This window comes from Triticum aestivum, chromosome 3B (assembly GCF_018294505.1).
Source record: "Triticum aestivum cultivar Chinese Spring chromosome 3B, IWGSC CS RefSeq v2.1, whole genome shotgun sequence".
NCBI classification, from domain to species: Eukaryota; Viridiplantae; Streptophyta; class Magnoliopsida; order Poales; family Poaceae; genus Triticum; species Triticum aestivum.
In genome coordinates, this window is record NC_057801.1 from 554,588,628 (window position 1) to 554,613,081 (window position 24,454).

General features: G+C 48.7%; 1 protein-coding gene across 1 annotated transcript; it reads right to left on the bottom strand.

The window, feature by feature from the left end:
- Positions 1–19,666: 19,666 nt before the first annotated feature.
- LOC123065700 (uncharacterized) lies at positions 19,667–23,109 on the bottom strand. Its single transcript, XM_044488935.1, has 5 exons — positions 22,758–23,109; positions 22,387–22,581; positions 22,237–22,286; positions 20,172–20,253; positions 19,667–20,058 (listed from the first exon to the last, which is right to left on the bottom strand). Exons 1-5 carry the CDS (start codon positions 22,939–22,941, stop codon positions 20,012–20,014), a joined length of 558 nt encoding a protein of 185 aa, XP_044344870.1. The 5' UTR covers positions 22,942–23,109; the 3' UTR covers positions 19,667–20,011.
- Between the last annotated feature and the right edge of the window lie 1,345 nt (positions 23,110–24,454).

Sequence of the window (24,454 nt, forward strand, 5' to 3'; positions counted from 1 at the left end):
TAATTTTTGATTGCTCCCTGCTACTTTATCTACTGTTTTAGGCAATATTGGGCTTTATTATCCACTTTTATATTATTTTTGGGACTAACCTATTAACCGGAGGCCCAGCCCAGAGTTGTTGTTTTATGCCTATTTCAGTGTTTCGAGGAAAAGGAATATCAGACGAAGTCAAAATGGAACGAAATCAACTGGAGAAGTTATTTTCGGAAGGAAAGCAACCCAGGGAACTTGGAGTGCACGTCAGGGGAGATACGGGCTGCCCACAAGGGTGGGGGCGCCCCCCACCCCCCAGGCGCGCCCCCTGCCTCGTGGGGGCCCCGTAGCTCCTCCGACGTACCCCCTGCATCCATATATACTCTTGTACCCTAAAACTTCCAGAACAGAAGATAGATCGGGAGTTTCGCTGCCGCAAGCCTCTGTAGCCACAAAAACCTCTCGGGAGCCCGTTCCGGCACCCTGCTGGAGGGGGAACCCATCACCGGTGGCCATCTTCATCATCCCGGCGCTATCCATGACGAGGAGGGAGTAGTTCACCCTCGAGGCTGAGGGTATGTACCAGTAGCTATGTGTTTGATCTCTCTCTCTCGTGCTCTCTCTCGTGTTCCCTCTATGGCACGATCTTGATGTATCCCAAGCTTTGCTATTGTAGTTGGATCTTATAGTGTTTCTCCCCCTCTACTCTCTTGTGATGAATTGAGTTTCCCCTTTGAAGTTATCTTATCGGATTGAGTCTTTTATGAGAACACTTGATGTATGTCTTGCCGTGATTATCTGTGGTGACAATGGGATATCATGTGCCACTTGATGTATGTTTTGGTGATCAACTTGCGGGTTTCGTGACATTGGGAACCTATGCATAGGGGTTGGCACACGTTCTTGACTCTCCGATAGAAACTGTGGGGCACTCTTTGAAGTACTTTTATATTGGTTGGATGAATCTGAGATTGTGTGATGCATATCGTATAATCATGCCCACGGATACTTGAGGTGACAATGGAGTATCTAGGTGACATTAGGGTTTTGGTTGATTTGTGTCTTAAGGTGTTATTCTAGTACGGACTCTTTTACAAATCGATCCGAAAGAATAACCTTGAGGTGGTTTCGTACCCTACCATAATCTCTACGTTTGTTCTCTGCTATTAGTGGCTTTGGAGTGACTCTTTGTTGCATGTTGAGGGCTCGTTATATGATCTATCTATGTTATTATTGTTGAGAACTTGCACTAGTGAAAGTATGAACCCTAGGCCTTGTTTTCCTATCATTGCAATACCGTTTACGCTCACTTTTACCACTTGTTACCTTGATGTTTTTATTATTTCAGATTACAAAAACCTATATCTACTATCCATATTGCACTTGTATCACTATCTCTTCGCCGAACTAGTGCACCTATGCAATTTACCATTGTATTGGGTGTGTTGGGGACACAAGAGACTCTTTGTTATTTGGTTGCAGGGTTGCTTGAGAGAGACCATCTTCATCCTACGCCTCCCACGGATTGATAAACCTTAGGTCATCCACTTGAGGGAAATTTGCTACTGTCCTACAAACCTGTGCACTTGCAGGCCCAACAACATCTACAAGAAGAAGGTTGTGTAGTAGACATCAGACACCCCCCCCCCCGCACATACGCAAATGCAAATCCAATTCAACTTAAATCCGAAGCAGAGAAGCTCGACCACAGAAAGGGAGGCAAAAAGCAAAAGGCCGCGTCCGGCACCTAGTCTAGTCTTCGACGTCTTCTCATCAGCGCGGAGCTAAGTGCTGCCACTGGGCGTGGGAGGGAGCCCCCGAGGCCCGAGGGCAGCTCTCCGGAGACTCCGGCGTGTGTACAGCCCCAACTCATTGTTACGTGAGAGTGTCACAGGCGGCGAGCTTCACAGGCATTGGGCCTTCTTCACAGGTACCGGCCTTGCTTCATATCGCCAGATGAGGGCCCCGCCTTGTGCCACCCTCGACCACCATTGACGGTGACCAAAAACCAAGGACGGCGCTAATGGGGTAAAGGGGACGCCAGCGGTTCCCCCGACGACCATGGGTCCTCTACCGGGGGCAGGCTTTGCAGCACCTCCCCAGCAGAGGGCCTACCTCTGGGAAGCACCTTGCTCCGTGTGCCGTGGGGAGGGGCCTGGATCCTGACCCATCTCCTGTAGCCCCCAATGCACTCCTCCTGGTGGAAGGGAGGCTGCCGAGCTGGGGCAGCCTTCCGCTGTAGTGACCTGAACTTCCTGCGACCTATGGTTAGCATAAGCTTGCTCCTGAGGAATTAGCGGTACCCGATAGCTGCTGGCGCCAGCGCGGTTGGTGAGGTTTCCCTGAGGCTCCTGAAAAGGCTCGGCTTCTGGCGTCTCTTCCTCCCAGCCTGGCCCGAGAAACAAGCCATGGTCGTCTTGCAGTACTTATTCCCGATCCACCATGTGGGGCACGTAAGCCTCCGAGGTCGCCACCCCGAATACTTCGCCGTAGTGCCCCATGCTCCATGCGGCTTGGCCCAACACGCCGTCTTGGGGGTGATAGGGTGGCGGCCCACCCGGGCCGTAGGCGGCGATGCGCATGCCCTCGCTCACCGGGGTGGTGCTGGTGCAGCTTCATGCCCGGTGCTGATGGTTGAGCTGGTGTTGATGAAGCCTTGGGGCGCGCTTGAGGGTGTGCGGGCGCGGATGGGCCCACCGCATGATCCGCCCGGGACCTAGGGTGGAAGCTGGACCGCAGAAGGGAGGCGCCCCCGAAGCTGCGGCATCCAGGAGCTCGGCAACGTGCTCCAGCAGCATGTCTCTGCCGCTCTCCTGCAGCTTGCACCGCTGCAGCTCTTGAGCCACCGTGAGCGCGGCCCTCATGTTCGCTTGCTCCCATCGGGTGTGCGGTGTCATGGTTGCGGCGTGGTTTGAGGCCCTTGCTGCTGATCGCACCTGCCGTGAAGTGAGGGCAGGTGGCGCTTGACCGCGTCGCCCGTGCCCCACAGTGTTCTGTGGAGCGCGGGCTACCTGAGGCGTAGGGTTGAGGTCACCTTGGGCAGGCGGCACGGCATGTGCAGGCCGTGCCGCCCAGCGGTCGACGTTGGTCAACGGGTCGCCGGACATGGATGCGACGAAGCAGTGTAACGCAGATCGGTGGAAAGGAGGTTTTGGCGCACCCCTACCTGGCGCGCCAAATGTCGGATATCGGGTTCCGTCAAAACCCTTAAGGTTCAAACTCTGGGGTGCGCACGAAGATCTTCTCCCTACCGATACACGCCCCAAAACCTCACCGCGTTTCTAAGCTAGCATGATGAACAACACAAGAGACGCAAAGTTTATACTAGTTTGGGCCACCATTGTGGTGTAAAACCCTACTCTAGTGTGTGGTGTGGTGGATTGCCTCTTGGGCTGATGATGAACAGTACAGAGGAAGAACAGCCTCGCGAGGGGTGTTCTTGTGGTGGCGTGGTGTTTTGCTTAGCCAGGATTCGATCCAGCTCTAGATGAGATGTTTTCTACTATGATGGCTAGCTCTGTTTATAGATGCCCCGGTCCTCTTCCCAAATATTGAGCGGGAAGGGAGCCAACAACAGCCATTTTGAAAGGGGACAGCTAGTACAAGCTATCCTGACTAAAGGTGGTCTTCGACTGCCAAAGGCACTGGTGATGACGCCGTCTTGGGCTCCACGGTGACCTCCGTCCTGCCGCTCTACTGGTCTTGGTCTTGTTGCACTGATATGGAAACCTCTACTTGATGCCTTGGTACTCCACGCCTGCGCTTGCCCCCTTTGGACCAAAGAGGAAACGAGGACACTGCGCAGGCTGGCGCCTGCCTGGCGCCGCCTGGTCTTGATCGTCATGGCTTGTGTCACGAGCACCTCGCGAGGTACCCCTTGCCTTGATCTCTCCGCCTCCTCGCGAGCCTGCCTGGTGAGGCCGACCCTGAGGAGGCCTTACGTCATCCGCCCCGCGAGGCTTGGCCCCTCGCGAGGGTCTTGAGCATTTGTCGATGAAGACGGGCCGTACTGGGCCACTGGTGAGCCACGCTGCAGGCCACAGGCAGGCAAGTCTGGGGACCCCCGTTCCCAGAACACCGACAATATAGACACCGGAGGGGGCTAGGGTTACATTAGGTCAGTTACAGAGAAGGGAATCTACATATCCAAATTGCCAAGCTTACCTTCCACGCAAAGGAGAGTCCCACCCGGACACGGGACGAAGTCTTCAATCTTGTATCTTCATAATCCAATAGTCCAGCATAGGCATATAGTCCGGCTATCCAAGGACCCCCTAATCCAGGACTCCCTCAGTAGCCCCTGAACCAGGCTTGAATGACGATGAGTCCGGCGCGTAGATTGTCTTCGGCATTGCAAGGCGGGTTCCTTCTCCAAATACTCCAAAGTAGATCTTGAACACAAGAATCGTGTCCGGCTATGCAAAACAAATTCCACATACCACCGTAGAGAGTATAATATTCCACGAATCTAATCTGATAACAATTCCTCCATAGCGTGACATCACGCTGTGGTCCGGTCATTATTCAAACCGTCTTCTCAACCTGCTACTACACATCTTGCGAGGCGGTTTTATTAGCACGTCTTATCGAAGCAGAGATCGTGTCCCCTTATCACGGGATTCTCATCAATACGGGTGTGGGTAACCCAACCACGCTATTAGCACGACGCTTGGGGAATAAGCGAGTTTCCAGGGCAAGTAGGGAGGTGCATGATTTCTGCTGCCTTTATAAAGAGATAAGGATTCCCCTTTTTTCACCCATGCCTTCTCCTTCCTCTGCTCATCCGTTCTCGAGCTCCAATGCCCAAGCTTTCGCCTTCTCCACCCACAAAGGCATTCTGAAAATGTCCGGATCTGGAGCTGGAGGCAAGTGGATGGCCTCTACCGTCCAGGAGAAGGATATTAAGAAACTTCGGGAGGTCAGGTATCTGGCCAAGAAGATCGGCCACCGTCTTCCAATGGCGGGACAGATTGTCCCTACTCCAGAACCCCACGAGTGGGTTGTATTCCTCCCTCACTTTGTCCGCGGGCTAGGGTTTCCCCTCCACTCATTCGTTTGCAGCCTCATGTATTACTATGGGATCGATTTTCATGATCTATTCCCCAATTCCTTCCTCAACATCTCAACATTCATCGTCGTGTGCGAGGCCTTCCTCCGCATCTCTCCACACTTCGGATTATGGCTGAAGATTTTCAACATGAAGCCCAAGGTGGTGAACGGTGAGCACGCTGAGTGCGGAGGAGCCATGATGAGCAAGATGCCCAGCATTACATGGCCATCAGGTACCTTCAATGATTCCGTCAAAGGGTGGCAACAACAATGGTTCTATGTCACCGAGCCACGCGACACAAAATGGGTCGCGGCCCCCGAATTCCAATCTGGAGCTCCATTGCGGCTTACGTCCTGGCCCAAGAAGGGCTTGAACTGGTCTTTGCCAGACGAGCTGGTGGTGCTCCAGGCGTGCATCAAGGGTATGGAAGACAAGAACATCAAACTTGTCGATGTAGTCCAGGTGATGTTAGTTCGCCAGACTCTCCCTTGTCAATGCAAGGCTTGCAATTTATGGGAATTCGACCCGGCCAAGCACCAGACCCTACTAGGGTTCTTCGGCTCATCGCACGAAGACATCTGGAAGGTACTCTTCAAGTCCGACAAATCATGGCCGGACTCAGCCGAGGACCGCGGGTACAAATTGTCCCGACCCGCGAGTTTGGTAAGCCTTCGTATGTTGGCAAGTCATATGATTTATCTGCATACTCCAAGGGAAATGCTTAATATATTTTCCAACAACTCTCCTAGGGCTGGACGAGGAAGGCAGAGCGGATCTACTAGCCGGCCCCGCTACCAGAAGAACAAGCCGGCCCACTTCTGACGAAGATGCTAGTCCCGGCGCCTTACAAGGCGCCGAAGAAGAAGGCCAAGAAAGAGGCTAAAGAGACCAGGGGCGGCCTTCATTGATAGGGTACTACGGACGTAGTGTCTGAAGACTCCAAGGCCCGCTCCTCCTCCAAAGAGGACGAGGAAGAGGAGGAAAGCCGATCCCCCCAGCGAGGGGGCAGAAAGAAAAGGACGGCCTCCACACGCTTGGAGGCCGAATCGCCTAAGAAGGGAAAACCCCCCTTTCCGGATAAATCCGCCACCGCCATCGATAGCAGCCTAGAGTGGGATCCCAGGGTCCAGCCCCTGGTTAAATCATGAGTATATAAAACCCGGACACGTTTGTATATCGTATAGTGTTAACGCATTGAGTCACGCCTTTTTGCAGTCTGGCCCGGTCCCACACCGAGCAATCCTCATCGGAGGATTCTCTGGGCTCGGATGCTATGGACAGCGGGACTCCACCAACGGTCTCTTCCCCAAGACACGTGGACGACACCGAGGTATCGTCCTAAAGGGACCCAGGCCAAGGAGGAGCTGGGGAGACCATCAAGGCGGCGCCAGAGGGTCAAACCTCGACGGCCGGACACACGGGGGAAAAGGCCCCCATGGACATCAACGACGGGGGCTATCTTGAATTCGGCCCCCAGCCGGACACAGTTCCATAGACCAACACGGCTCCGGAATCAGGCGGGCAACCTCCCTCGACAGAAGGGGTGTGCTTGTTCCACCGGCTACCTCCGCCCAACCAGAGGGGCCGGATACCTTATCAACAGCACTAAAGAACGCTTCCATCATTGATGAACACCGTGCCCTTATGGGTGCGGTGATTGAGAAGATTCAGTCTGCCAAAAGCGGGTTGACTAAAGCCTGCATCAGCCTTATAACTGGCTTTGAGGTATATTTTAAGGTTTTAGAGAGTGTCATGGTATAGATAGTAGCCCTGATATACTGTTCGGTGTTCATAAGGAAAAGCCGGACAGAGGATCAAATATATGTTCGCAGGAGACTTACCTTGTAGTACCTCTCCCTCTTTTTTTCTAAGCAGGCGTCTGTAGTGACTGCCACCTCTCATACTGCGGAAGTCTCCGGACTGAAGCAGAGTTTGGAGCAGGTCGAAGAAGAGCTTGGCCAAGTGAAGAAGCAGTTGAAGGATAACCAAGGTATGCAAAAAACCTTGTTTGCATTCAGTACGAATGAATAGTTTAGTATGACGAAAAAAATCCATGATGTGCTCAAGGAGCAACGGGCGAAGTTGAGGCTCTTAGGAAGGCAGTGGCCGAGGCCGAGAAGAAGGCGGCCAAAGAGCAGACCCTTCATGAAAAGCACGAGGCCAGGGTTATTGAAGTTCGGCAAGAGCTCTAAGAGGCCGTGAAGAAGTGCGAGACCTTGGAGCAGAGTTACGGAGAAAGAATCCGAACTCACCGAGGCTCGTCAAGCCGCACATGATGCCCGGGGGGAAGCCCAAGGCGCCCTCCAGGAAATTTAGGAGGCCAGAAAGATCGCGGCGGGTAAAGCTTTTTCTATGCAAAGCAAATATTTGAAGGAAGAAATTCCTGTTACTAATCCGAATTCGGATTTATCCAGGGGTGTTTGCAGAACTGCCGCGCAGCGTATCTGATGCCGCACAATTCTACCGAGCCGAAGAAGGGAGCTCTATGCAAAAGTTGTTCTAGTCGCAAAATCTGGCGCCAGAGCATCCAGTGCCCTTTGTCGATCAACTGAAACAGTTGATCGAGCTGCATAGGGCGGCCGAACTAGCCATGAAAGATTTGATTATCCGGCTATGGCCTGCCGAGGTGATTCCCAGCAGCTACTTTGGGCTCGTGAAGCAGGTTGTAAGTGCCTGCCCTCGACTTGAAGTCATCAAGCGCTCAGTCTATATGGAAGGTGCGTGAATGGCCTTCGCCCACGCCAAGGTGCACTGGGCAAATATTTATGCCGTAGATATGATAACCGAAGGACCGCCTGCGGGGAAGGAGCACCGCAAGCCCGAGTTATATTATGACAGCGTCCTGAAAGGATCCCGCCTTGTAGCGGAGCAATGTGCCAAGGATATTATATTCCCATGAATACATTCATGTTATCCTTTGTAATATTGAACAAGGTCGTTTATGCAATATAATGCTTGTTATTTGGAAAATTTTACCTCCTGTGCGGCCGTTTTATATATTAATCCTGAGAGTTGGCCAGTCGTCGGCTTCTGCCCCCACGTAGGAAGTACGGGGGTGTTCAGGATAAACCTGGACACTCTTTACCCCAATTTTGGGTCCTTGAAGGAGGTGTTCAGCACAACGAACCAGGCAATCCGACTATAAGGCTTTATCACCCTCACTTAGCCATAGGAGTTTGACAAAAGAAAGGTAGGCGCAGCCCCTGGTGTTCGGAAGACTGCACTAGGGGCTCTATAAGCACCTGATCGGGAAAAACCGATCCGTCGCACACTGCATTAGTTATCGCGTAATGTGGAAGAAATCCTTAAAGATTTTGTAACCTCTCGAACAGCTGACTAGCTCTCGCCGCATCATGACAGTCAGTTTTCGGCTTTCTCTACTGAGGTGCTCGTCCGTAAGAACTGGGACACAATCACAGTAGTTCTCCCTTTACTACCCTAGCCGATATAGCGGAACATAGGGTAGCAAGCACAGGAGCCGGGCAACCCAACTATTGACCCAAGACATGATTCGGAGCCGATGCATATAATGCTATAAGTTCGGGGTGCCAAACGACCGTGAGGGTGTTCGAACTTTGTTGCCATATTATGGGTGCAATGAAGCCCCTAGCATATTAAGGCGTACCGTAGTGTACGGCTGCTACTTTGACAAAAAATATCAATAAGAAAGAACAGCAAGTAGGCGTCATATAAAGCCGCATGTTGTAATTGAATGTACGTCGAGGCGTACGAATACGAGTAGTGCGATAAAAAGAAATATGACTTCGGAACCTGCTGAGACCAGGGGGGTTGTGTGCGGATCCGGAGAATAATTGGATGATCATCGAGGGGATTATCTAAGGATTCCCTTACGCGTTCGAGCTGTTTCCCTCCTTGGTATGTCCGTCACTTCATAGGTCCGGTCGCAAGGTTGCCAGTGATGGCCTAGAGAAAAGTGGACCTGAAAAGAAAATGCAAAAAATATTTGTGTGCCACGGAGTGGTTAAGTCGCATTGTGGGGCATAACCTAGCTTTGCCTCTGCCTATCGCTGAAGTGGTTAATTGAGCTCTTGACGAGCTGGGTTATCCTACTGCGGAATAGTTCAGACTCTTTTGATGGTGTCCGGGAGCCTGGCCGTCGAATGAAGGTTCGATTGAAAAAGGCCGCTCTGTGCTTCTACTGCTAAGGCGGTGGCATGCTCTTCGGTATGGAGTGAGCGTTCAACCTTGCCATTAACTGTTATGACGTCGTGTGGACCGGGCATCTTGAGCTTAAGATAAGCGTAGTGTGGCACCGTGTTGAATTGAGCAAACATGGTTCGTTCGAGCAGTGTGTGATAGCTGCTGCGAAAAGGGAAGATATCAAAGATTAACTCTTCATTGCGGGAATTGTCCGGAGGTCTGAAGACTACTTCCAGAGTGATGGAGCATGTACAGCAGGCCTCAACACTTGGTATGACACCTTTAAAGGTGGTTTTAGTGGGTTTGATCTTTGAAGGATCGATACCCATCTTGCGCATTGTATCCTGATAAAGCAGGTTCAGGCTGCTGTCTCCGTCCATAAGGACTCGTGTGAGGTGGAATCCGTCAATTGTTGGGTCAAGGACCAGTGCGGCTGAACCGCCCTGACAGATATTGGTAGGACGATCCTTACGGTCAAAGGTGATCGAGCCGGACGACCATGGGTTGTATTTTGGGGCGACTAGCTCCATTGCGTAGACGTCCCTAAGTGTGTGCCTTCGCTCCCGTTTGGGAATATGGGTGGCGTGTATCATATGCACCATTTTAATTTGCGGGGGAAACTTCTTTTGCCCTCCCGTGTTCGGTGGCCGGGGCTCCTCGTCATCGTCATCGCTTTGCGACCCCTTTCTCCTTGCTTCGGCACTTGACTTGCCGACCTATTTGAAGACCCAGCATTCTCTGTTGGTATGATTGGCTGGTGTTCCTGGGGTGCCGTGAATTTGACATGGGCGGTCGAGTATACGGTCCAGACTGGACGTGCCCGGACTGTTTCTTTTCAATTGTTTCTTCCTTTGATCGGTCTTAGAGCCGCTGAATCCGGCATTGACGGCCGTGTCTTCGGTGTTGTCGCCATTATTTCGACGCTTGTGTTTGTTGCGTCGGGGGTTGCCGTTGTCGTCTCTGGATGCAGAAGTTCCAAGCTTGCTTGAGGCGCTATTGGTACGAGCCAACCAGCTATCCTCGCCCGCAAAAAAGCGGGTCATGAGTGTCGTAAGGGATGCCATGGATTTTGGCTTCTCTTGGCCGAGGTGTCGGGCAAGCCATTCATCACGGATGTTATGCTTAAAGGACGCGAGGGCTTCGGCATCCGGACAGTCGATGATTTGGTTCTTTTTAGTTAAGAACCGAGTCCAGAATTTCCTGGCTGATTCTCCAGGTCTTGATAACCCACAAGTGTAGGGGATAATTGTAGCCTCTTTCGATAAGTAAGAGTGTCGAACCCAACGAGGAGCTAAAGGTAGAACAAATACTCTCTCAAGCCCTATCTGCCACTGATACGACTCTACGCATGATTAGTGTTTGCTTTACCTAGAACAAGTATGAAACTAGAAGTACTTTGTAGGTGTTGTTGGATAGGTTTGCAAGATAATAAAGAATGCGTAAATGTAAACTAGGGTCTGTTTAAATAAAGAGCAATAAAGTAAATATAGCGAGTGTGGAAAAGTGGTGGTAGGAGTTGTGAAATTGTCCCTAAGAAATTGACTATGTTACTAGACCGGTAATCACTATTGCAATTCTATTTGAGGGAGAGGCATAAGCTAACATACTTTCTCTACTTGGATCATATGCACTTATGATTGGAACTCTAGCAAGCATCCGCAACTACTAAAGATTCATTAAGGTAAAACCCAACCATAGCATTAAAGCATCAAGTCCCCTTTATCCCATACGCAACAATCCCCTTACTCGGGTTTATGCTTCGGTCACTCAAGCAACCCACCATAAAAGAATCATGAACGTATTGCAACACCCTACAGCGGAAATCCCTCACGCTTGCGCGACACGGAGGGCACAATAGGACAGCACCAATAATAAAACATGCAACTCAAACCAATCATAGCAATTCATCAATCACCGGTAAGACAGCGAAAATCTACTCAGACATCATAGGATGGCAACACATCATTGGAAAATAATATGAAGCATAAAGCACCATGTTCAAGTAGAGGATACAGCGGGTTGCGGGAGAGTGGACCACTGAATATAGATGGGGGAAGGTGATGGAGATGTTGGTGAAGATGGCGGTGGTGTTGGTGAAGATCGCGGTGATGATGATGGCCCCCGGCGGCGTTCCGGCGCCACCGGAAGCAAGGGGGAGAGAGCCCCCTTCTTCTTCTTCTTCTTCCTTGACCTGCTCCCTAGATGGGAGAAGGGTTTCCCCTCTGGTCATTGGCTCCCATGGCGTGGGAGGGGCGAGAGCCCCTCCGAGATTGGATCTATCTCTCTGTTTCTGCGTTCTCGAATTCTGCCCTGGCACCGTTTCCTTTATATCTAGAGATCCGTAACTCTGATTGGATTGAAACCTTCGCCCAGATCGTTTTCCAAAAATTAGCTTTCTTGCGGACAAAGAAGGGCATCAACTGCCTTACGGGTGGCCCACAAGGGTGGGGGGAGTGCCCACCTAAAGTGTGTGTGGGCCCCTATCTCGTGGCCACCTCGGGCACCGTCTCATGTTGATTTTACCTCCCAAAAATCACAAATATTCCAAAATAATTCTCCGTCCGTTTTTATCCCGTTTGGACTCTGTTTGATATTGGGTTTCTGTGAAACATAAAACATGCAACAGACAGGAACTAGCACTGGGCACTGGATCAATATGTTAGTCCCAAAAAATAGTATAAAAAGTTGCCAAAAGTATATGAAAGTTGTAGAATATTGGCATGGAACAATCAAAAATTATAGATATGACGGAGACGTATCAGGGGCAAGTCACCCTAGGGGAAATCCCATCTGCCCTGGCCGCCGCCCCCCTAGGGGAAACTCTAGGGGCGCCACCCCCTCCTCCCTTCCCCTATATATAGAGAGGTAGAGAGAGGGCAGCCACACCCCTTGAGTACATCTCCACGCCATGGTGCTACCCCTCCTCTCCCTCGTAGCCATCTTCCTCTCCGTAGTGCTTAGCAAAGCTCTGCTGAGATTTCTCCACCACCACCGCCATCACGCCGTCGTGCTGCCGAAGGACTCAAGCTACTACTTCACCATCGCTCGCTGGATCGAGTAGCTGAAGGCGTCATCAAGCCATACGTGTGTTGAACACAGAGGTGCCATCTGTTCGGCGCTAGATCAGGAGTTCACGAGACGGATCGTGATTCGATCGCGAAGACGTTCGACTACATCAACCGCATTTCTTAATGCTTCCGCTTAGCAATCTATAAGGGTATGTAGATGTAATCTCTCCTCTCGTAGATGTCCATCTCCTAGATTGATCTTGGTGAGCGTAGGAAATTTTTTGTTTCCCATGCAATGTTCCCCAACACTAATAAGATGAACTAGCTAGCTACTTAAAAAACTAATCTTCATCAAGGAGTATGGCCAGCTGGCGAAACTTCTATCTATCCCCCTCTCCTTCTCTTTTGAAAAGTCACGAGGAGTCTTCTCTCCTCCTTTAGTTTATCCCGATCCTTGACGAGCTTATCCCTCTCGTCCCTAAGCTGGTTAGTCTCCTAAACAAGCCGAACAATCTACTTGCATAGCTCTTTAATCTTCACCTTTAGCTCGTCATTTGGCCCTTGCATGCTCTTGATGACATACTCGTAAGTGTCTAAGAATTCATTGTTAGCCATGTCCACATCACACACTGACTCGTTGTTGCCTCCAGAATTGACCATGACCTACAAACACATCGCGTATACGATCAACATAATATGCAATTTCATATCACTGAATATTGACAGCAATGTAAAGTAGTTCAAATATTTGCAATGTATAGAACAAATTAGACTAGATAGCATGTGATGATCTACAACAACAAATTGCATAACAAACTAGATACATTGGCTATAGAGGATCAATCGATAGAAAAGCTCGACAAGTGCCAGACTTTTAACTTCCAATGTTATTTTATCTTTCTTCTGGAATCGGATGATAGTTATAACAAATTGTCAGCCTAAATTTTTTGGACATTAGGACTTGCCCTGATTTCTTCAGTGCACATTTCTAAGGAAACTACGTACCAAAACTCCCATTATACACATAACACATTCTATCCATTTCTACTAAATATATCAATTTCTGCTAAACTAGCTCAGATCCGCCAACGGAGGGAGACACAAAAGTAAATAAATTCTACACTAGTAATTTATAGGAGTTCATTTTATTTATTCCTAATAATCTAGACACTGAAAATATTTCTAATAAAAATGCATTATAAATATCGGATTCTACACAATAGCAATCGGATTATCACTACAATTTCTACACAAAGCAATCCATGCAACTAACTTTGGATTCTACATGACACAAAGCAATCCATGATATATATACTAAAATTTCTACACAAATCAAAGCAATCCCCTAAATCAATTACATGAATCCCAATGGATCCCGGCCGTGTGGCGTGTCCGCGAACGGAGGATGTGGGAGAGTGGAGAGGAAGGAGATGTGATGGGAGGAGTAGTGGATCTAACCTTGCCGATGACGGGGTGACAACGGGGCGTCGATGGGGCGGCGGTGACGGCTTTGGTCTAGGGGGAGGAGTTGTGTATATGACCGGGCCGGGTAGTGTGTGAAATGCGAGAGAGCGATGACTTAGGTCTTTTACTCAGTTGGCTCAGATAGGTTATTGTTGGTGTTGGATAAAAGGGCAATGCCATAGCTAATAACGGGCCAAATAAAAAAAGACTGAGATTGATGAAAGACTTGACAAAATAAAAGACTCAAAATTTGAACCGGTAGTAAAGAAATAAAAGTCCTAAATTGATAAAAATAGTAAAAAATAATAATGATGAGTACATGTTTTGATAAAACACTAAAAATGTGGCTAGTATAATCATTTTTTAGGATCGACTAGTATAATAATTAAATACTTCAAACCCTTGATAAAATTGAAAAACAGTTTTTGGCGTGCATAGAAAACAAACAACAACACTAAGAAATTAACTATGGCGCACATACAGAACCTACGCCACCACTATATCCCAAACGTTTAGTACATATGGGCCAAAAGATTTGTGGCGTCTCTATAAAAATCTACGCCAGCGCTAAACATGTAAAGCTGGCGTGCTAATTATGTGCACGCCGGCACTATCTGAAAAAAATAGTGCTAGCGCGGATGGAAAATGGCGCGCCACCAACAAAAGTTGTGGCTAGCACTTTTTTTGCTAGTGTGTATATAGGCATCACGTTCAAGATTAGTAGACTGGCTCCTTCCTGCATCTACTACTATTACTCCACACATTGACTGCTATCTAGCATGCATCTAGTGTATTAAGTTCATGAAAAAATGGAGTAATGCAATAAAAACGATGACATGATGTAGACAAGATCTATTTATGTAGGAATAGACCCCATCTTTTTATCCTTAATGGCAACGATACATGCGTGTCATGTCTCTTTCTGTCACTGAGATTGAGCACCGCAAGATTGAACCCATCACAAAGCACCTCTTCCCATGGCAAGAAAAATCAATCTAGTTGGTCAAACCAAACCAAAGTTTCGGAGAAGAAATACGACGCAATAACAATCATGCATAAAAGAGTTCAGCAAAGACTCAATTAATATTCATGGATAGATCTGATCATAAACTCACAATTCATCGGATCCCAATAAATACACCGTAAAAAGTCATTACATCAAATAGATCTCCAAGAACATTGAGGAGAACATTGTATTGAGGATCAAAAAGAGAGAAGAAGCCATCTAGCTACTACCTACGGACCCGTAGGTCTATGGTAAACTACTCACGCATCATTGGAGGGGCAAGGGTGATGATGAAGAACCCCTCCGTGATTGTTGACCCCTTCGACAGAGTACCGAAAAAGGCCTCTATATTGGATCTCGTGGTTCTGAAACTTGCGGTGGCTGAAGTTATGTTACATCGACTCCCCTAGGTTTTTGGGATTTTAGAGTATTTATAGAGGTGGATGGCGGTGGAGAAGCTTCCCGTGGGCTCCACTACCCACCAGGGTGTGCTTGGGCCTTCTAGCGTGCCTTGGTGCCTAGTAGGCCCCACGGGCCTCCTCATGTGCACTTTTTTGGCTCCCTGGGTGTCTTCTGTCCAGAAAAAATCTTCAAAAAGTTTTGTGGCATTTGAACTTCGTTTGGTATTGATATTCTGCAAAGTAAAAAACAAGTAGAAAATAGCAACTGGCACTGGGCACTATGTTAATAGGTTAGTCCAAAAAAATGATATAAAGTTGCTAGTAAATGAATATAAAACATCTAAGATTGATAATATAACAACATGTAACAATCAAAATTATAGATACGTTGGAAACGTATCACTGGGGGTTGGAGACTGTTCCTTGTGGGCCAAAATGCACAGGGTCATTTCTCCTCTATTTTTTGTAATAAATCTGCTACGGTTTTCTATTTAGTTTAGATAGCAATTGATTTTTTTTTTGGAGCTCAAACTTTGCACATAATTCATATACAACATTTCAAGGTCGCACTCAAGTTTTCAAAATATTTGGAAAATGGTAAATAACATTAGGATCCAAAATGATCAAGTTAATTATTGTTGGTCCATTGTTTTAATACCTAAGGGCATTTGGGAATTTTAGCGATGTTGTTTTCATTCAAACAATTACTTGAGAATTATTTGCAAAATTATGACTATTTAGTTTACCTATTTAAAGATGTAAATATTTGACTTGCATTTGAATTTTCAATTTGAAGTTGGATTATTCTTAATTGCATTTTTTATGACAAATACTCCCTCCATTTCTCAATATAAGGTGTATTATTATTTTTTTAAATCAAAATTGACTAACTTTGACCAAGCTTATAGATAAAATATCAATGTCTAGACTACCAACTCATTATCACTAGATTCCCCATGAAATATATTTTTATATTTTATATATTTAGCATTGTAAATATTTATATATGTATCTATAAAGTTGGTCAAACATGGGTTATGTTTGACTTTTTGAAAAATGTATACACCTTATATTTAGGAACGGAGATGGTATGATGACATGGCACATTACTTAGCATAACTAGTGTTTAGTAATCTCGGGATGTCACACCTTTTTGTAGGAGACAGAGGAGAAGTTGTCGTGCTAAGGCTCCAAAGGACCAGCGCACAAGAGCAGCGACCATTGTCGATGAAGAGTATTGTAGATCGAAAAGATCATTATAACCACAAGAACGAATATGAACAAAAACTGGATCCAAATAGATTCACTAACAATTGTCTTCAAGGGTAGCATTTCATCCGAATTTATTGCATAAGATGATTAGTCTAAAATCAACGAGTTCCACCGGGTTTGCCATTTTTGGGATCATCACAATTACAGTGCCATTTACCTGTGGGGGCATAGTACTAGTATGAAAGAACTCTTTCATTGTTGCAATAATATCTTTTTTCACAATTGCCCAATATCGCTGAAAAAAGGGGCAGGGAAGCCATCTGGTCTCGGTGCTTTTAGTGGGCCGATTTGGAAGAGGGTGTCAATAATCTCCTTGTCAAAAAATTCAGCACACAAGTCTAGATTTGATGTATCACGCACCACAAGGTTAATGAGACCGATGATCGGAGTAGCATCAACACTAGGATTAGTTGTGTAAATAATTTGAAAATAATTTGTCGTTGCAGTACCCATTTCCTTACTGCTATTAGTAAATGATTGTCATTATCATCCTCGGTCTTTTTTATTATGTTTTCCTTGCTCATTGCCTTTTGATGAAAAAAATTGCCTTACGGTCACCATCCTTCAGCTAGGAAATCTGCGATCATTGCATCCACATAAATTCTTCCTTGTATAATAGCTCATTCATCTTCTCAACCAATTTCCATATCTCTACCCGGTCCGCATTCATGTTCGTGAGCTCCTCCAATTATGTACACATTTTATCAATTTCCTGTGTAACAGGTGTTATTGCTCCAGGAGCATAATTTATTCATAATTCCCCTTAGGGCCAAATGAAGATCACATAGGGATCTCTTTCATCCTACGTCCTCCCAGGCTTGGGCAATAAGTTCCTGTAAAGCAGGATCCCTCTCCCACATTATTTCATACTGCCTTACCCTAGGGTTCAGTCAACGATCTACCAAGATATCACAAGCCACATGGACATGAAATTGATCACAATGAGGTGCCTTACTCTTGCATTATCAAACAACGATCTTCACGTTGGGCAAGAAACAGCCCTATCAAGGCACACTTTTCGCATTAGCATTACCAGCTTGCATTTATCATATGTATGAGGAACTCCACTAAAGCCCAAATCAGAGAGCTCACTCACCTCAAGAACATCCTGGAAAGCTTGCATCTGTCCAGCCAATCGTGTCAATGAAAAATGTTCGAAATCCCACATGCATTCATTAAAATTGACGACAACGAGCCATGGCAAGTCGAAGAGAGTGCTCAGATCCTGCATAGGGGACCACATAAGGTGTCTATCCTCCACTCTCGGCTCCCCATATACACACTCCATTGGGGATCATCTGTGCCTTTTTTAACATGAGCATCTATGTATCTCCGACTCAAAGAAACAACATCAACTATAATGGATTCATGCCAAAATGAAGATAAGCCTCCGTTGTTGCCAACACTGTCCACATCCTCGAAACCGTATAAACCAAGTCTAGCTTGGTGTCTTTTCATTTTCACTTTTGATTGCCTAGTTTCACCAGAGGCGACAAAGCAAGAATGTCTCTTTCTTTTTTGCTCCGCACCAGACACCTCCAAGTTAGCGGCGTTTTGTGATTCACCAGAGTTTCCCTTCTGTCCCTCGGTGCTGGCCCGCTCAAGTTTTCGTTGGCGAGGATCTCCAACCTACGCATTAATTCTTCTTCGTCTAAAGCATCCAACACATCATGGCCCTTAGATAACTCAAAAAACTCATTACACTCTTGATCATTAGCATCAGAAAACTCTTCATTAGATTGACCTCTCTGAGAATCACGCCCACGACCACGAACTGATCCACACGAGTGGTCACTGCCTCGATCACGCCCCCCGTACACATGTTCCAAGAGTCTCTCAAATCTTTAAAGGCAAGTGTTGATGGCATATGAATTCCATCCCCATGCTCAGTGTGTAGATGCCCGATCATGCCACAAACAACGCACCATCCAGGGAGATGTCCATACTTAACCAAAAATATATGATGCTTTCCTTCTTTCACAATTGACCCATGATTTTTCAGAGGTTTCCTGACAGCAATTATAACTCTAGCATGATTAAAATTACCAACAAAATCGTTCGATGGTGTTTTAGCTGCCTCAAACTCCCCCACTTTTGCAGCTAGAGACTTAACCAATCAACTGTAGCCATCTAAAAGGCATGAATCAACACCCATATTTTGAATTTAAACAGCTCGATCGTAGGTGGCTTCGAGGATCCATTATACGGCGATATAACCACATGGCATCCACGAAAATTCCAAGGACCCCCTTCCATTACTTTGTCCACATCCTCAAGACAAGAGAACTGCGCCGTGAATAGATTGTCACCCAAAGACTTGAACTTCACATCCCATGTTAGATCCCAGGCAGTTCTCATGTTTTTTAAGAAATGAAAATCGTCATACTCCTTGACTATATGAAGCCTGATAATAGCTAACCATCTACTCGCCTCCGTCGGCGGCGGCTCTTCTTCGTATACTACATCATCCAAATCACCTTCATATAAGCTCTGCCTCTGCACCATCGCTTCAAGAGCTTTCTTCGCCCAGTCCTGCAAGCCAGAAGTTCCCGATGTCATCTCAAAACCCTAGGGTCTCAAGGAGTCGTTTGATCCAGACCCCGATCGCTAAACCCACTAATAAACAAACCGGCCGGGAAACATCGGTACAACGCCCCTTGGTCGGCTCGAGTGAAAGTTGTCGACTGGACCAAGTGGGGCGCTGGTGGGAAGGATCTCGACGCTATAGGGACCGGCGCGAGGATGAAACCTTAACTAGAGGGCGGGGGGGGGGGGGGGGGGGGGGGGGACTCTTAGCTTTTTTACTGCAATAATCCTACACCTAAAGTCACCCTACGTAATTTTTACCGATCTTTACAAATACACCCTCCCCTAGTGTCGGCCCAACACTCCCTCTATTTCCAATCAAATATTGCCAAAAAAGTACATAGATATAATTTCGTAGGTATGCTCGGTGGGTGTAGCATCTCTCTTCTTATTATGTAGATAGATACACGTGCGATAGTGTTCCAAGTCAGTAACGTCTCGAAAACGAATCCCCCCAAAAAATGGAAATGATAAATTCCGAACGTTTGGAATTTGACCATGGCAAATTAAACGTTTTCGATGACAATTTTAGTAACCCGAGGAAGTTTAGTTGACTTGCACGGCAATTTTCTGGCAAAAAGAAAAAAACACTCAGCACGGAGTTACCATGCTTGCCAATTAAAATTGTCATAAAAAACGTTCGATTTGCCATGGTCAAATCCCAAATGTTTTGACGTTATCGGGGTCCAAAAAACGAAAAGTTAGTGCGACGAAGGCGTGCCACCAGGTGATCTGAAAGATAAGCTCCACGCACGGCAGAATAGTACAAAGTTGAGTCACTTATTTTGATGCAGAGGGAGTAGTATAGGAGTACTTTGCAGCGTATTTGACTCAACAGAAGCACCATGAGGGCCAGAGCATGATCTCGAATAGAAGCAACGCACCGTGATGCACTTTTTGATTGGTGTTTGGCCATTTCTAGTCGAGAATATGCATCACCAACTCTACAGTCTGGAGTGCTTCTTCTCTTTGGGAACGATCAGTCTAACTTACTTTACTGAAACGCAATTAAACACAATGTACTGACCACATGGCCATACAGTCTCTAGTTCTATCTAGCAATATCGAGGTGACATGTGATTGGTGATTTTCACCCTTTGAAGAATCTTCTCCACGACTGCCATGGAAGAAAACCACCTGACAAAGAAGCAGGACAGCACAGCGTCACAATGTCTGCACACCGAAGAGTAAACAAAAATCTGCTCTCGCTACGGGAGAAGTGCAGTGAAACTGAAGCATAGAGTGCATACCACACCCTTGGCATCGAACATATAGATTTTCCTTCATTACGAGGCCAGAGCCTCCACAGATCTCACATTTCTTTTGTTCAATCTAAACAAAGAGAAGAACGTCCATAATAAAGCAAAGTAAGCGATAATGACCAAGTATGGAAGGGTATATATCAGCTGTGGATCCTAAGAGCATCTCCACTCGCCCCCCAAACAGACTTCTTCAGGCCCCTTTTTTATCGCTGGCTCAAAAAAATACGGCCCAGTCGGGCCCCCAAGAACCTAATTTTCGCTTATTAGGTCCGAAATTGGCGTCGGCGGCCCCAGGCCAAACCCGGCACGCTGAGGGGCGCTGTGGGAAACGAATTCGGCACGAAAACATGTGGACCCGCCGAGTCAGCGACTGGGCGTCTTCGTCGTCCTCATCGCCTTGGTTTCCCACGAGAATCAATGCGAAGGCTGCCGCCGGTCAGCCTTCCATTGATTCCTCGGCGGCGCAGTGAAGGCGCGCCGCAGCGCACCCCGCCCTTTCCCGCCACGCGTCCACACGGTTGCCGCCCGCTCGCCGCCCATCCGCCGCTATAGAAACCGCTCTCCCTCGCCGCTGGCCGAACACTCACTCACCACAGTTCCTCTCTCGCCGCCGACGCCCCTCCTCTCTCTCTCTATCTATAGCCACCGACGCCGACAGCCGCCGATGGGCGAGCAATTCCCCGGCGACGGAGCGGCGGCCAACGGCTTCGGCCACCGCCACCTTCACAAGTGGGAGGCGTACCTCCTCCACGAGGCGAACTACCAGGCGCCGCCTGACATGCGCGTGCCGGGCTCGTGGGGGCTCAGCGCCGAAGGCGTCCCTGTCCCCCCGCCGACCGACGCCGACTGCCGCGTCGTCGAGATCGCACGCTTTCGGGCGTCCCTGCTGGAGGAGGTGCGGGGCCTTCCGAAGTACGCCACCGACAACCACGATTTGTGGACGGTGTACTTCCAGTACCGCCACGAGGAGCAGCTCGCCTCCACCAACAACGCACCGGTGAGGGGTGTCACAACGCCGACGGTCGCTGCCTGTGGTGGGGCGTCCCCGTGCGCACGCTCCACGCCCTCCTCGAGCACCTCGAGGGCAGCAACGAGTCGCCACTCGAGTACCCGGCGGCCCTGGCCCCGGCCCCCTGCAGCCGCCAAGGCGCATGGCGGGCGGCTCCTCCTCCTCCTCCTCCTCCTCCTCCTCCCGCTCCTCCGGCATGGCGCCGCTCGCCACCATCAAGGTCGAGCCCGTGGAGACGCCGCTCGGGAGGCGCACCCGCGGCAGCGCTCTCGCCATCAACGAGGGCGGCCGTGGCCCCTCTCCTCCCTCCTCCCGCCTCGTCCAGCCGAAGACCGAGCCGGGGCACCTCGCCGTGAAGAAGGAGCACGAGGCCATGGCCGCCGACGAAGAGACCGGCCTTAAATGGGCGTGGGACGACTACATCCGGCTGGAGATAGAGCACCAACGCCGCGCCCTCGAGGAAATCGCCTCTCGGCACCGCGACCGCGACGAGGGCGGCGTCATCGTCCTCGAGGACAGCGACGACGAGGCACCGCCGCCCACCAACCCCGTCCGCCAAGGCGACCCAGGGCAGGGCAGCAGCAAGGACAGCAGCGGCGTGCAGGACGACAACGACGTCGACGACGATGACTACACCGCCTTCTACAAGCTCCTCGGCAGGTATTAAGTTATGTCTTTTAAATTATGTACAAATATAAATGAATTTCGTCCAAATTCTTCAAACTTTAGCCGAACTATATTTTCAAAATAAGGCGTCTGGGGGCCAACTTGGGGCGGCGAGTGGGAACCCGACCGTCCGTATGGCGAAAATAACGCCGGCTCGCCCTAGGAGGCACTATTTTCATATCTGGGACGCCGAACGAGTGGAGATGCTCTAAGTAAACTAGAGTATTAATACTTCCTTAGCGGCTGGTTCACGGTGTTGCGCTGAATTCAGAGGGCAAAGGGTGCTAATATTTTGCGCAATAGAATTAGATATTTCCTGCAGCCAACGAACAGCAAGCACGACCTCAAAGAAGGGCAAGAAACAGAGCCGGAACTCACAATTCTTTTGCCGAACTCGACCCCTGCAACGACGAACGGCGTCACTCCAGCTGCAGAAGGAAGAGGACCGAAAGCCGGCAGATACCATCAGATACAAGAGAAAGCCGGAGGAAGGCGAGAAACAATTCAAGCGTTGACGCATGGACCGACCTACAGCACCGACGACGATCTGCCAGGTGACCTCCGCGGGCGGGAGGTCGGCAACGGCTGCGGCGGCCGAAGGCCCGTCAACGGCTCGGACGCAGACGGCAGGAGCTCTCTTGCCGAAGCTGCCGAGAAAGAGGCCGTTGCGCCCGGGGCCCGGCAGGCACGGGGGAAACGCATGGACCGACCTACAGCACCGACCTACAGCACCGACGACGATCTGCCAGGTGACCTCCGCGGGCGGGAGGTCGGCAACGGCTGCGGCGGCCGAAGGCCCGTCAACGGCTCGGACGCAGACGGCAGGAGCTCTCTTGCCGAAGCTGCCGAGAAAGAGGCCGTTGCGCCCGACCTACAGCACCGACGACGCATGGACCGACCTACAGCACCGACGACGATCTGCCAGGTGACCTCCGCGGGCGGGAGGTCGGCAACGGCTGCGGCGGCCGAAGGCCCGTCAACGGCTCGGACGCAGACGGCAGGAGCTCTCTTGCCGAAGCTGCCGAGAAAGAGGCCGTTGCGCCCGGGGCCCGGCAGGCACGGGGGAAACGCGCGCGCCTGCATCGCCGCCGTGTCGCTCCTACCGCCGGTGTGCAATGCTCTTTGCCCCGGTACTCTCCACAAGTATGGACGCGGCGGTAGGAAACAAATGTTTTATACAATGTTTCAAAGTTTCAAAAATATCAAAACAAATGTTTCAAAGTTTCAAACTACTCTTGAAAAAATACACAATGCCATATGATTTATACTGCATGTATGCAAATTTTCATCAGAAAATACACATGAGCTACACAAAAATGACAAATTAATGACTTTGAAAACAGTATGAAACCAACAATTTTAACCTTTTTCTGTGCTTCTATACTTCTTGAATGTTCATCATCATCATTTCAGCATCTTTGTCGTCTGAATCCAAAGAATCGATAAAATCTTTGTATATGAATTCATCAAAGCCCCTGTTCTCATAGTCATCATCGAACGAATCCATCATTTACCTATGAATGACAAGAAGAATAAAAAACAGCTAGGCGGCCTTCTAGGACGTACCAGGGCAACGGGGTGGCGGCGACCTTGTCCAGCAGTAGTTGCGTTGTGGATTGAGGGTTGCGTCAGAGCTAGGGTGGGGGCAAAGCTAGAAAGGGGCGATGTGGGCGTGAAAATGAACAAATCTGGCCTTTATCTTAAACTTCAACAGAAAATGACCCCAATCTGAAAATATTTCATGAAATGGCCCTCTTTTGCATGACGCCCGGGGCTAGGGCGCCATGCTAGAGAGCATGACGCCCCGGGCAAGGGCGCCATGGTAGCGACATGTAGCATGGCACCCCGGCCTAGGGCACCATGTCAAATAGCATGATGCCCTAGCCCAGAGCGTCATGCAAAAGGGACCATTTCGTGAAAAAAAAATTAGATTGGGGCCATTTCGTGTTGAAGTTTCAGATAAGGGCCAGTTTTGTCCATTTTCACGATGTGGGCAATGTAGAATAGATGAGAGGAAGATGGCAAGCCAGGCTATGTTGGAGAAGATTTGGAGAGATTTGTAATAGATCAGACATGTCAAGATTTGTAATAGATCAGACATGTCAAGATTTGTAATAGATAAGACATGTCAAATCTGACGTGGCGGACACATCCAGATGTCCACATATCAATCCCACATGTGGGTTGGGTTTGAGGAGTGCCGGACAACCCAGATGTTTGGCTGGCTTTGGTGAACCGGTTGGATGGTGTTTTTGGGTCAAGGTGATGACCGAGCTGTCCAACACGCTTGTGGAGGGTTTGAGGTACAAGGAGAGTGCACAGAAATCTGGTACAATAATCACATATCCAAATCCCCCATCCTTTTTAATCATGTTTTATAAGTGCTTACATTTTAAAGGCGTGGTATTGAAGCTGACAAAAACAGTAGTACATATTGATTGGAGGAAGTACGAATTTTCGCTTCCCAGGACCAGTATCAGCCGTTCAAATAAAGAGGTAAACCTACCACCATATAGGGTTCGGGAATACCAATAACACAACAAACAATTATTAAACCACATCAGTTGACCTTGTAAAACCGCACCTTTTTTTTTTG